The sequence below is a fragment of the Melospiza melodia genome, chromosome 29 (genome assembly GCF_035770615.1).
Source record: "Melospiza melodia melodia isolate bMelMel2 chromosome 29, bMelMel2.pri, whole genome shotgun sequence".
Lineage (NCBI taxonomy): Eukaryota > Metazoa > Chordata > Aves > Passeriformes > Passerellidae > Melospiza > Melospiza melodia.
In genome coordinates this window covers 2792564-2806210 of record NC_086222.1, presented here as the reverse complement: position 1 = coordinate 2806210, position 13647 = coordinate 2792564, and the positions used below count along the sequence as shown (strand labels likewise).

Sequence of the window (13647 nt, the reverse complement as noted above, 5' to 3'; positions counted from 1 at the left end):
AGTAAATATATAAAATAAAATATAAAATTAAAAATTAAAAATTAAAAATAAACTATTAAATAAAAATAAAAATAAAATAAAAATAAAATAAAAATAAAATAAAAATAAAATTTAAAATAAATAAATAAATAAAATAATGCTTACTCCCCAAATAAAAACCCTTTCTCCCCAAAATTCTTCTTTTTTCCTGTATTTGGAGTATGTGGTGTAATCCCAGCACTCCCAGATCTGTCAGCTAAGCATAGAGCTGTGATATTTAACAGTGAATCAAGGAGTGTGAAATGTGAGAACAGTATTAAACAGCTGTAAACAGCTTTGCAGTCACAGGTTAAAACATCTCAACAGTTTTTATTAATATTGTGTGTCATAACAAAAACCAGCAACGTATTGAAGCATTTGAAAGCCATGAAAGCCTTGAAATTTAACTTTGGGGATCTGATTTTCCTCTGCCACCAGGATAAATCAAGAATAACATCAGTGACATTAATAGCAGAGCCATACAGAATCCAGATTATTTCTTTTTTAAGAAAAGCTTCCAGACAATTTTTTCCCCTCTGAAGAAAAGGCAAATAACACACTGCAAAATTCACTAAAATCAAGTCAATTTGCTGCAATTTCTACTCCAAAAACCCAAGTAAAGGAAACAAAGAAAATCACCCCAAGGTGAAAACTGGAAATGGGAGATGCCTTTTCCTCACTTGCCCTTTTCCCAATTTCTGCCCACACAAAACATTTGCTGAAAACAACAATTTCTCACATAATATTTCATTCTCAGCCAATTAAAGTCGCTCTGCTGGAGAAACCTTCCAGGGGAAGAATTCCTGAGCAGTGTCACAGGCTGAAAATGAATCAGAAATCCTTCTGATGATCCTTACAGCATCTCTGGGGTCACTGCAATCAGGTCTGCTCCCCAAAAACCAAACTAGAGGCCAGGAGTGCTGCTGCAAGCAGGATATTTACGAGAAAAGAACAAAAATTGGGGTAAAAATGCCACTTTTGGATGCCCAGAGAAGCTGCCATCCAAAAGTGGAAGCGTCTAAGGACAGCTTAGGGTGGAGCTGGATGAGCTTAAAGTCCCTCCCAACCCATTCCAGTTTGGGATTCTGGGATTCCCTGGCAATTCCCATCCTTTCTGCAAGGTCTGGCCAGATAAACTGGATCTTAATTGGTCTGGCCAGATAAACTGGGTCCTAATTGGTCTGGCCACATAAATTGGGTTTGCCTTAATGTTGTGCCAAGTTAGGGGACAAGAGGGGACAACAGAGATGGGGAAAACCAGGAAAATGTTTAAAAATGGTTCGGGCTGGGTGCAGGTGCCTGAGCTGGGCTCAGCCTGGGCTGCCTGACAGGCTCTATAAATAAACCCAGGTTCTTGCTGAGGTCTCTTTATTAGCTGCACACTCCTATAAATAGAGCAAACGCTGGTGCAGGAAATGAGGGAGCGATGTGCTGATCCCACAGCCCCACAGAGCTGCTCTACCTGGAGATCCCTGAGCAGAAAAGTCACCAAAAGTCCAGGAAAAACCAGCCAGCCCCAAAGCACAACACCCTGCCACAACTTTTGGGGATAACCCTGCAGATCACACAGTCATGGAAGGCAGAATCATTAGGAAACGAGTCTACAATCCAGATTATTTAAAATTATTCCTCCAGCTTTCTTGAGCCAACTGGTAATAAAAAGTTATAGCACTCCCTTGAACTCTAAAATGATTTTAAAAGGAAGATTTCCTATTCCAAAGGATTTTCCCTCTTACAGGAAAAAAACTACCAGAGACCTTTAGGATTCCTTTCAAACTGTGGGACTGCGACCATAAATTTATTTTTTATTCACCAGCACAGAGCTGGCATATTGAACATCCAGAGGAACAACCCTAATAAAGAACAGCTTCATCCAGGGATTTGAAAGTGACTGGGAAATCTGCTCTCTTTGGAAATTAGCTCTTCTTCATCCTCAAGATTTCAAACATCACTTGAGGAACTCCACTTGGTGTAAATAAATCTGCTGCCAATCTCAAGCTCCAGGAAGAGCTGCTCTGTTTGCTGACACACAGGATTCCACAGGGTTTCAAAAACAACTTAATTGCACCCAACTTGGCGAGAGTCTCTTGTTTGCTCACCATTAAGCTCTTGACAAAGGATCAGCATCACCCCTGTTTATTGACAGGCAGATTAAAGGAAATTATTTGTCCCAAGCCACTGAGTGGTGGCAAAGCTTCCTGGGGACAGGGATTCTCTCAGTCCACGCCTGAGCTTGCACCAGCACATTTCACCCATCTCAAATGAAAACTGCTCTGTGCAAGGAGCAGAGATGGGTTTTTTCTCTCTGTTCCCCTTTGACTGCCACAAAATCACAAGTTCAGAGTGCCAGATGGCTCCTGGGAGGAGAGCTGGGCTCTCTGGTGATGCCTCAGGTTTTATATTTTATATAGGTTTTTCTATTTTTCAGGTTCTGTGCTTTAGTGTGTGGGTCTGGGTTCACATCAGGGCACGGTGAGCTCTGTGCACAGAGCAGGGAGACAAAACAATTCCTGCTCCAGCTGGGCACCAAGGACAAATGACCCAAATCTCAGCCCAGGAGCACAAACACCGTGGGCTGGAGAGAGAAAAACAAGCAGGGTGGGACTGGATGGGCTAAAGCTGGGATGGGACAATGAACTGCAAGGTGCAAATGGAGCAGAACTGATCCCAGGGAGAGACCCCGGGAGCACTCGTGCATTTTGGGGCCATTTTGGGTCATCTTGGGTTCATTTTGGGGCCATGTTTGGTTCATTTTGGGACCATTTTGGGTCCATGTTTGGTTCACTTCATGACCATTTGGGTTCATTTTGGGACCATTTTGGGGTCATTTTGGGACCATTCTGGGTTCACTTTGGGTTCATTTTGTGACCATTTTGCGTTCACCTTGGGTTCATTTTGGGACCATTTTGGGTTCATGTTTGGTTCATTTCGCGACCATTTGGGAAATGAACCGAGGTATTTAGGTTCATATTGTGACCATTTTGGGTTCATTTTGGGACCATTTTGGTTCATCTTGGGTGCAGCCCTGGCTGGGCTCTTGTGCTGCCCAAGGTGCATCCATCGAGCCTATTAACAAATCCCTGCTTTATTCTTTAACTCCTCCAGCCTCTGCTCTACCCCAGCCTCCCCAAGGCACCCCAGGGCTGGTACTCACTGGTCTCAGCTGTCTCGTACTCGCTGTCCCTCAGCAGCTCGAAGATGTCCACCTCCACCCTGGCCTTGCCCGCCCGCTCGGGCGCGCGGTTGATGCGGTTCTTGGCCAGGGTGATGGAGAGCCTCTCCCCTCTGCTGCACTCCATGGGGTCATCCAGGATGGCAGCTGTGGGGGGCAAAAAGGTGTAGGCACGGGTTAGGTTTGGGATCTGCACCCTCCTCCTCATCCCCATGGTGCCTTAATGTTGAGCTTTCATGTCTTCCACATTCTACACTGCATTGGAATAGAGCTCTGAACTTTACGTAAAGTGTTAGAAGTTCTTCTCACAGCTCAGTCCCACAGAACAGTCCTTGTCCAGCCCCAGAACCAAGGACACCACTGCAGCTCCAGCCCAAAAAGTGCAAACAACAGAGAACTGAGCAACAAACAACAGAAAATTGAACAACAGATAGCAAACTGGGAGGCTGGGACTGCATCACCTGGAGCTGGAATTGGACAATGAACCCAATATGGAAATGGAACAAAATTTATAAAAGTGTGAAAACTCATGATCTGGAGTCCATCTTGGGTGTAGCCTTGGCCACGGTCCTGTACAGCCCAAGGTGTATCTTTAAAAACCCTTTTAATAAATTTTTATTCCTTTAACTCTGCCCAGCCCCTGTTCCAGGTCTCCTCTCCAGCATCACCCACACTCCTGATCCCTGCAGGAGCTCTGTTTGTGCTCCTGTCACCACCAGAGCTGCCACATCCCCCTTCCCACACGTGGCCTTTCCCGCTGCTTCTCCCACTCCCCAGGCCCTGCCAGACAGGTGGGTGGTGAAATCTCTGCAGAGAAATCTCTGTTTTACCTGCTGGAATGCCACAGCACAGCCACCCACGCTGCCAGGCTCCCAGCACCCACTGCCACACGGGCTGGCTGCTCCCAGACAGGCTCATCCAGCTGCCCAACCCCAAAAAACCCAGATCCAGGAGCTGCCTCACATCCTAACGACGGCAGAATGTCCCCAAAAACCCCGGGGTGGCTCCTTTGGGGTGCTGAGGAGCTGGGATATTTCAGGAAGCAGCACTGGGTGGGGAGGGACAAATATTTTTCAAACGGAAAATTGCCTGCATTCAGGGCAGAATTTGACGAGGAGCTGGCACCCCAGTGGGTTTATCCTGGCTAACAGGAGGTGCCCCCCAGAACGCAGATTTTCTGTTTTATCTGGGGGAGAGCAGTGCTGCTGCTTGCTCTGTGCATTAAAAAAATACCAATTCTTGTCTTCTCTCCCCCAAAAAATCCCTCCACAGGGAGAGGTGCTCTTCAGCACTGCTCAGGTGCTGGGGAGAAGGAAAAAGGGAAGGAAAAGGAAAAGGAAAAGGGAAAAGGGAAGGAAAAAGGGAAGGAAACTCAACAATTCCCTCTTTTCCTATCTTTTCCCAGTTTTATGGGAGTTAATTTGAGTTCTTTTTAATCTCATTATGCCACAAAAAGGGTTGTGCTTTCCTCCAAGGCCAGGAGCAGGGGGTTTAGGATATTAACATGGCTGATGACTTCTTTTAATTAGAACAAAGCTGGGAGAGCAATTTGCCACCAACTCCACTTTTCCAGGAGAGAAGCAGAGGAGAAAGTTCTCGCAGGAACTTTTCCTGCAGCCCTGCTCCCAGGGAAGGGTAAATCCATGATGAGCATCACCAAATGCAGCTCCTGCTCAGGTGCTGACTGTGTGAAAACAAATATCAGCACTGGGGGAGAGGATGTCAGCATTCTCAGATTCATTAGTTTCTAATTTAAAGCTTCAAAATCACTAAATTGGGGAATGTTTTTTCAAGTATTTTCCTAATTGGCAGCTTTCAAACAAAATCCACTTCCACTAATGCACAGTTAAGTGATTTTGAAGTATAAAAATAGTCAAAAGCAAAGCATTTGGAATAGTTTCCTCAAGCCAGCTAAGCAAAAAAAAAAAAAGTTTGTACAGAGTTTTTTTAAATTTCTGTTTAGGATGGGATTTTTCTATTCTTATTTTTGAAAACTTCCCTGAAGGTGAAGAAGGAAGGAAAAAGGAGGAAAAGGGACCCAAAATAACAACAGCAAAACTCTTTTACCTACTCAGCTCTGATTGAATTTGAACTTTGGGAGCAAATACAAGAGAAAAGGGAAAAAGTGCAGGTTTTGGAAAGAAAGGAATTCAGATGGAGAGCTGGATCCAGGCTGGAAGTGGCAGCAGCAGTTCCACAACTCAGATCAAACTCCAGAAGAGTTTCCAGCCTCCCTGTGGGATTTGGGAAACCAGCAAAGTGTGCTCATTTTGGGAGACTGGTTACTTTAACTAAATATTAAACCAGCCCCCAGCACTAGGGAGGTAATGAGGCTGAACTAATCTTTATCTATTAAAGCTGGAGGATGAAAAAAGGTCATTAAAAGTTTAAAAAAGGTTGGTTTTAAAGCTTCATGGCTTGGGACACTGTGCCAAAGCTCATCTAATAGTGGCATCATTAAGTATGAACGAAAATCTTTCTAGAAATTCCCTTTCATCTCTTCCTGTCTATTAAACAGGAGAAGATGCATCAAGTAAATCTTTAATCCTGAAGTCTTACAGCAAAGTCTTTGAACTTGGTTGCCCTCAAAAATCACTTCTGTCTTCCCCATTGTGATAAATGTCACCAGTCTGGACTGCTGCTCCATGAATGATGAGGAAAATGTTGCAGAGGGAGCCAGGAGCACCTGGACCTGCAGAGCCTGGCTCAGGGATGCTCAGGATTTCCCAGGCGCTGAGTGAAGCCACTGGGGCTGAGGTTTCCTCAGGAAGAACTTCTCTTCCCATGGGATGTTCCAATTCTGACAGTAAAAACATCCCTTGTACTGCAATAATCAGATTTTTATTCCATTTACTCAGATTTACCATGCAATTAACAGATTCCCACACAATTAACACAAAATCCACGCTCCAGAAGCACCAACCCAGAGTTTATCCCTTTGGAGTAGCTGGGAATAATCAATCAAGGTTCAAGCAACAGGTGACTTGCACTGCAAATCTCCACCAGACACAGATTTCAAAGGCAATGCTCAAAGTTAAGGATTTAACAGCAAGAAGGAGGTAAAATAAAGGTATAATTGGGAGCCGGAGAAATGCAAGGGATGGGACGGCACCTTCTGAGAAAAGCAGATTTTAGTGACTGTCCTGCAGGGATTTTTCAGCCCTCAGGGATGGGGGTGAGGAGGAATTGGAGCTCTCTGGTAAAGAAGGAGCTGGGAAAAGAGGAATTGGAGCTCTCTGCTGGGGTAGGAGTTGCACAAGGAGTTTCCTGTGGCTTCCCCAAGCCCCACACCCCCAAGTCCACACTGGATGGGGCCACGTGGCCAAAGCCCTTCCTGTGGCAGCAGATGCTCAACCCCTTCTTCTGCCTCTTCCTTCCAGGAGGAGGAAGGCCATCCATTCCTCAACCCCAGACCTCCATTTCTCCAGCCCACACCTCCATGTCTCACCCCCACAAATCCATTTCTCACCCCCACAAATCCATTTCTCAACCTCCATGCCCATTCCTCAGCCCCACAAATCCATTTGTCAACCCCACGCCATCCATTTCTCACCCCCCATGCCCATTTCTCAACCCTCCACCGCCCATTTCTCAAACCCACATGCCCATTTCTCAATCCCACACCATCCATTCCTCAGCCCCACACTGTCCATGTCTCACCCCACGCCATCCATTTCTCAACCCACAGCTCCATTCCTCAACCCACAGCTCCATTCCTCAACCCCACACTGCCCATTTCTCACCCACACCATCCATTCCTCTACCCCACACCATCCATTTCTCACCCCCACAAATCCATTTCTCAACCTCTATGCCCATTCCTCAGCCCCACAAATCCATTTGTCAACCCCACGCCATCCATTTCTCACCCCCCATGCCCATTTCTCAAACCCACATGCCCCTTTCTCAATCCCACACCATCCATTCCTCAACACCACACCCTCCATTCCTTAACCCACAGCTCCATTCCTCAACCCCACACTGCCCATTTCTCACCCACACCATCCATTCCTCAGCCCCACACTGCCCATGTCTCACCCACACCATCCATTCCTCTACCCTACACCGTCCATTCCTCTACCCCACACCATCCATTTCTCACCCCCACAAATCCATTTCTCAACCTCCATGCCCACTCCTCAGCCCCACAAATCCATTCCTCATCCCACCCAGCTCAGATGTGCCTCTCTGTGCCACAGCAGTGACACAGCAATCCCAGTCCAGCCCAGTCCAGCCGCCCAGAAGATCCAGTACCTGCCACTGGAGTTGAGCAGTCCTTGTGTGCCCCCGGGCTGGTGAGGCACAGCCGCCCTCTGAGGCAGTGCCCAGGCACTCAGCCAGCTCTGAGTTCCATCGTGAGCAGCCCCAGCTGGCCCCAAGCAGGGCTGAGGAGCAGAGAGCTCCATCCTGCATCCCCCAGGGCCCTCCTGGAGCTCTGCCTGCCCCAGCCAGACTCAGCACATGCACTCTGACAGGCTGAGCCCGCTGTGAGCCAGCTCCAGCAGAGCTCCCCAGCCCGTGATTCATCCCACAGCTAATGAAATCACATTTTTATAACAATAACAGGGAACAGATGCCACTGCCAGGATTACACAGAGCCACAACAAACTGTGTGCAGCTGACCTTTCCCCTTCCCCTTTTCCTTCAAGGCTTTTTTTCTTTTAATTTACATTTTTCTCAGATGCTTTTTATACCTTTGAAATGGAAAGTTATACTCAGAAACACGATTTCTATCTCAAGGCATCTCTTGAAAATGCAGATTTAACACAGCACTGGCTTGGTAAACAGGATATTTCACTGTTCATAACCTGTCCCTCCAAGTGAAAAACACATAAAGGTACCTGTAATATTTCCTAAATGTCCCAAGTGACAGGTTAAGCTCACACCTACAACCTCTCGTGATTTATGCTGTAAACACAGCCACAGGATCAGTGAACTTGGAAAAAACCTCTGGGATTATTAAACCCAACCTGTGCCCAGAGCTCTGAGTGCACACGTCCAGTCCTTCCCTGGACACCTCCAGGGATGGAGACTCCAAACCTCCCTGGGCTTCTCCTGACAGTATTTCACAACCTTTCCATGGGGAAATTCCTGCTCATTCCACCCTGAGCCATTCCCTCTCCTCCTGTCCCTGTTCCTGGAGCAGATCCCAAATCCCCCCTGGAATTTGCAGTGAACCCCAGCAAGGGAAGAGCTGAAAATCTTGATTCCATGTTTCAGAAGGCTGATTTATTATTTTATGACCTATATTATATTAAAAAGAAAATTCTATATTAAAACTATACTAAAGAATTATATATATAAGATATAATAAATATTCTATTTTTATATATAAATATAATATATATTATATTTTATATAAATATAATTAAACTATACTAAAATTATGTATTATATATAATATATATACTATTTTTATATAGAAATATAATTTTTATAAATATAATATATTTATATTATATATTATATTCCTATATATAAATACAATGTTATAATATAATATAATATAATACAATATATTTTTATATACACAGTACTTATATATAAGGACTATATATATATATATACCAGTTTTATATATACTAGTCCTTCCTTGGCAAACCAGGAAACCCAAAAGAATTCCAGGAAAATATTTCATTCTCCAAACACCCTCAGAGTCCTTCTGAGGAACACCAGGAGATGCCCCCACATCTCCCCGTCCTCCTGAACTCCACACCCACGAGGCTGCAGGGTCAGCTGATTAAAAATTGTTGCCAAAATTGCCTTTTTTTAATGCTTTTCTGCTCTGCTGAATAAAGTATCAACCCTCCAGGCCGTCAGTACAGTAAAGGAGAAGAAATTTGCACAGTTCCTCATTACAGGGCTGTCAAGTGGAGCTCCAGTGGAGAAACAGGTGGGATTGTATTTCCATTATAATCTCTGAAGTGCTGCTTAAAAATAAAATAAAAAGGCGTCAACACGCTATTACTCTGCGAGGAAAGAGCACCTCATCAAGGAGAAAGAGAAGATCTGAAAACATAAAATCTCCTCCACAAAGAGGTTTGATAATGTTTGTCTGGTCAGGGGAGCACAGGGCTATTTATTGTTCTTGGCCAGCACTGGAAATCTGCATTTAAATGGAGCTTCCCTCTCATTCCTGCTATCCTGAGAGAGCAAATTCAGGGGAGACGTGATAAAAGCAGCTGAGGGCTTTAGTTCCTGCTGCTTGAAACACAATCTCTCTTTTATCTTCTTTAATAACTGTTTTGTGTACATAAAATCAGAATTGCACTCCCCGGGACCTGGAGTTTGCAGAAAAAAAATTGAGCAGGAAGGTGGTGATGTGTCCATCAACCTCAGAGGGACCATCCCTGCATCCCAAAAAACAAAAATCCCAAAAATCCCTCTGGGGCAGACAGGGAAAAACCCTCCAGGCTCCTCATCTCACCTGATTTTGGGAATATAAATCCCTATCTGAGGCAGCAGCCAACACTGAGCACAAAGAGAGGAGCAAAAAGGCACAAAAAGAGAAGAAAAGGGTCAAAAATGGGAAATTCCCATGCAGAGCTGGCTCAGGGGGCTGAACCCACCCTCTGGTAACAAAGCAGGGCAAGAAATTGATTTTAAAGGGAAACTCCTGTGGGTTTTCACAGCCAGAGTTAAGGCACTGCAGCTGTGGAGAAAATCCTGGGCTGGGGATTTTATTATTGGGGGTGTGAACGGTTAAATCTCACTCCAGACCCTGAGAAAGCTGCTAAGAGAATTCCCAAAACCAAGGAGAGCAAAGCAGGGGGAAGGAGCAATGAATGGGGGATTGAAATTTCCTGAGGTGTAGGATCAGGGAATGGGACAGGTTGGAACACCAGGGGCTTTCCTCAATGTCCCCCAAACCCCGGGAATTCCAGGCACCAGGATCTCATTTCTGCACAGGTCAGCGTGGTGGGGTGGGATGGCATTTTCTGTTTCCTCTGAAACTTTGCAGCATCAGCTCCCCACAGCACTGCCCTCTAATCCAGATTTTCAGCACCTCTGCAAAGCCCCATCTGTCAAACTGGGCCAGAGTTTGCCAAAAATCCAAGCTCCCTTCACGGCCACCCACATCCCCTAAATGCCTAAATCTTATTTTCTTAGGAATCCAGCCTAAAACCACTGACCCGAGTTGGGAAGATCATTTTTCTGCCTGTCTTTTGCTTCCATAATGTCAAGCTGAGTTTCCAAAGGAGGTTTTTCCTGCCCATTTTTCTGGTCTCAGGTGACTGGCAGCAGCTGTGGTTTTGTAGGAAGAGAGCACTGGGAAGCCCTGGTGGGGCCAATAAACTTGGCAAGACCAAGAAATGAGCAACAACTTAATTAAGTCAGCGGAGAGTATAAATATAAGAAAAATAACCACACAAACCCCAAGTGCCACGGCCAGGCAAGCAAAATGAATGAGGAAGGAAGAAACAATGGGTAAAGTTCTGAGTTAAAACAACAAAAAACAACAACAAAAAAGCCAACAAAAAAAAAAGGGAAAGTCCAATAGGATTTATGGCTCTGATGATGGATTTGAGGGATGGAAATGAATAATGGAGCTGGGGAGTTGGCAGGAAAGGACCCAGACCCCACAAAATACCCTCAATAAATGCGTTTTGTAGCCACAACCCCACAAACCCCCAGAGCTCCATCCCCAGGGTTTCAGCGGCCGTTCCAGCACACACAAAGTTCTGCAGCACTTTGGGATTTTCTGACTGAAAGGAATTTAAGGAGAGAAGCATTCCCAAACCTTTGCCTTGCAGGGAAAACCATTTCCCGAACCTCCTTCTGCCCACAGGCTGGGAAAGACCTCAAAGATCATCCAGCCACCACCATGGTCACTAAACCCTGTCCTCAAGTGCCACAGCCACGCGTTTTTGGAACAATTTCAGGGATGGTGACTCCACCACCACCCTGGGCCAGTGCTTGGCAGCCTTTCCATGGAGAAATTGTTCCTCATTTCTAATCCAGACCTCCCCAGGCCATTTCCTCTGATCCTGGTGAGGATGAGACAGTAGGGTACAGGATTTAAGGAACTGGGGGTCCCTCTACAGCCCCTGAATTTCCATTAAGGGGGGATTTAATGCCCATTTTCCTCTGAATATTTCTGGATATCTCAGCATTTAAAGTGCATTTTCTCTTCTTCCAGCCATTCCCTGTTTCAGGGGGGTCCCAGCTCTGGCTGATCCCTCCCAGGCAGGCAGGGGATGCACAGCTCAGCCCAAAGGATGCAGAGGGGAAAATTCCAGGTCCTGGAATTAATCCACACACAGAGACACAAAGCAGCCTTGGATGTACCCCCAAAATCAAGGTGAGGAAGAGGAAACGTGGAGGGATCTGGGAGTTTGCTTGCATTAATATGGAGAATTTAGAGATATTTTGCACCTCTTGTGTTCCTGTCCCAGATCACTGGCCACTGCTGCTGTGACAAATCTCTAAAAGATGGGCCCAGGGACAAGGACCCACCATGCAGGATGCAGATATGGCAATTGCTATAAAGATACGAGCCAGACAAATGATAAGTGCAATGATTTTCATTCTCTCGTGATGGATGACGAGTGAAGAGATAAAGTGACTCCTCAAGGTTTTCCAGGACCACGTGGCAAATAAACAGATTTAATGTGCCAGGAGGCTTCAGGAGGCCTTGCTTAGAGACTCAGCCTCTCTGCCACCAAACCCTGACAATTCTGCCTCAATCCTCAGCCCTACAAACAGATCTTTTTGGGGATGGGAATCCCTGGAAGCAGGAAAGTGTGTAAAGATCAGTGGGTCAATGCCACGTGGCTGAGCTTGGATGGAAGAGCCAAAGTGTGTCTGGGAGTCTTTGGGTTGGAAAGGACAACAGAGATCATCAAATTCCAACACCTTGCCATGGGCAGGCAGAAATCCCATGGGCAAGGAGAAGTTCCATGGGCAAGGAGAAATTCCATGGGCAGGAACATCTTCCATGGGCAGGGAGAATTTCCATGGGCAAGGAGAAATTCCATGGTCAGGGAGAAATTTCATGGGCAGGAACACCTTGCATGGGCAAGGAGAAGTTCCATGGGCAAGGAGAAGTTCCCTGGTCAGGGACACCTTCCATGGGCAAGATGAAATTCCATGAGCAGGAACAATTTCCATGAGCAAGAACACCTTCCATGAGCAAGAACACCTTCCATGAGCAAGAACACCTCCCTGTAAACCTGTCTGCACCAACAAAAGAGCTGAAAATATCAATAAAGCTGGGAAAAGGTCACATTGGAAACCTCACCTCTCTTGAAAGATGATCCAGATGTCTTAAAGCACATCAAAGAGTTTAATCCAGGTATAAAACGACTCTTGAGCCTTCCCCTGAGGTGCCTCAGGATTGTTTTCATCCCTGAGCTTCCCTGACAGAACAAACACCTTTTGCTGCTGAGTCACACTGGAATGAGATGCTGAGGAGCTGCCACGGCAGATGTGGAAGCCCTTCAGATCCAACACTGATCAATCTGCACAGCCTGGATTTATTTCTTCTTTTGCCACTCGGCCTCCAGCTGATGCAATGGGCTGCTTTAATGCCTCCCTGCCTTCCCTCGTTAGTATGCTCTGCCCACTGCCATCCTTCTCCCCTGATGGCTTCTTCCCTGACTTCTGGATGGCAAAGAGAAACAGCAATTTGCTTTTCCCTGCACTCTGACATGGCTTTCCCTGCCTTTCTATCCATCTTAGCAGCACACTGCTAATTCATCTAATCCCAGGGTACTTTATCTGGTCGTTTGGACACAAAATAAATAAAAAAAAAAAAAAAAAAAAAAAAAAAGGCAGCTTCACTTTGTTTTTTTAGATGGTTTTTTGAGAAAAGGATCTGCAGAGCCCTGAGTGAGTGAAGTGATGCACAGCAACATCCTTGCTTGGAGCAATTTGTCTCAGCATCCTCTGGAGACCACCCCTGAGCAGGGGGAGTGTCAAACACTGCCTGGAGAATCCCTGGCACAACAGGAAAAAACAACCATGAAATCCTTAAAAAGTTCCTCCAAGTTTTCCCAGAGAACCTCAGAGGTTTCTCCTGCAAGGCTCTCCAGTGTGGGTAAAGAAGAACTTTTGGGCAAACAGCTTTTGCTTTCAGCTTGGGAGCTCATTACGGATTCTCCTGCATCTGGAAAAGTGTTCAAAACACCACACAGAAACTGGAGAGGGCAAGTGAAGAGCAAGAGAGGGAGAGAGGAAAAGCAAGGCTACAGCAAAGGCTCAGCTGCAGAGAGTAAATTAAAGCAGACACAAAAACTCTTCGTGAACAAGGCTGAACAAACCCAAGGAAAAGCTGTTCCAGGCTCCTGGGATGTCAGCAATGATGGAAGAGCTGCTGGGGCTGGGGAGGAATCAGCACCAGCCCTGGGTGAGGATTGAGATGTTCCAGAGGCAGCCAGGCTTGCAGAGCAGAGTGGAGTGAATTACATCCCCTGCAGTCTGTTCTGAGGCTTCTTCCAGGGGATACTGAATTAGTG

At 45.9% G+C, this 13647-nt stretch overlaps 1 protein-coding gene across 1 annotated transcript in view; it reads right to left on the bottom strand.

Moving 5' to 3' along the window:
- The window catches only part of GRIK4 (glutamate ionotropic receptor kainate type subunit 4), a 152675-nt gene that overhangs the window by 79006 nt on the left and 60022 nt on the right, over positions 1-13647 (bottom strand). The window contains 1 exon segment of the mRNA XM_063178248.1: positions 3173-3337. Coding sequence (XP_063034318.1) covers positions 3173-3337 — 165 coding nt within the window.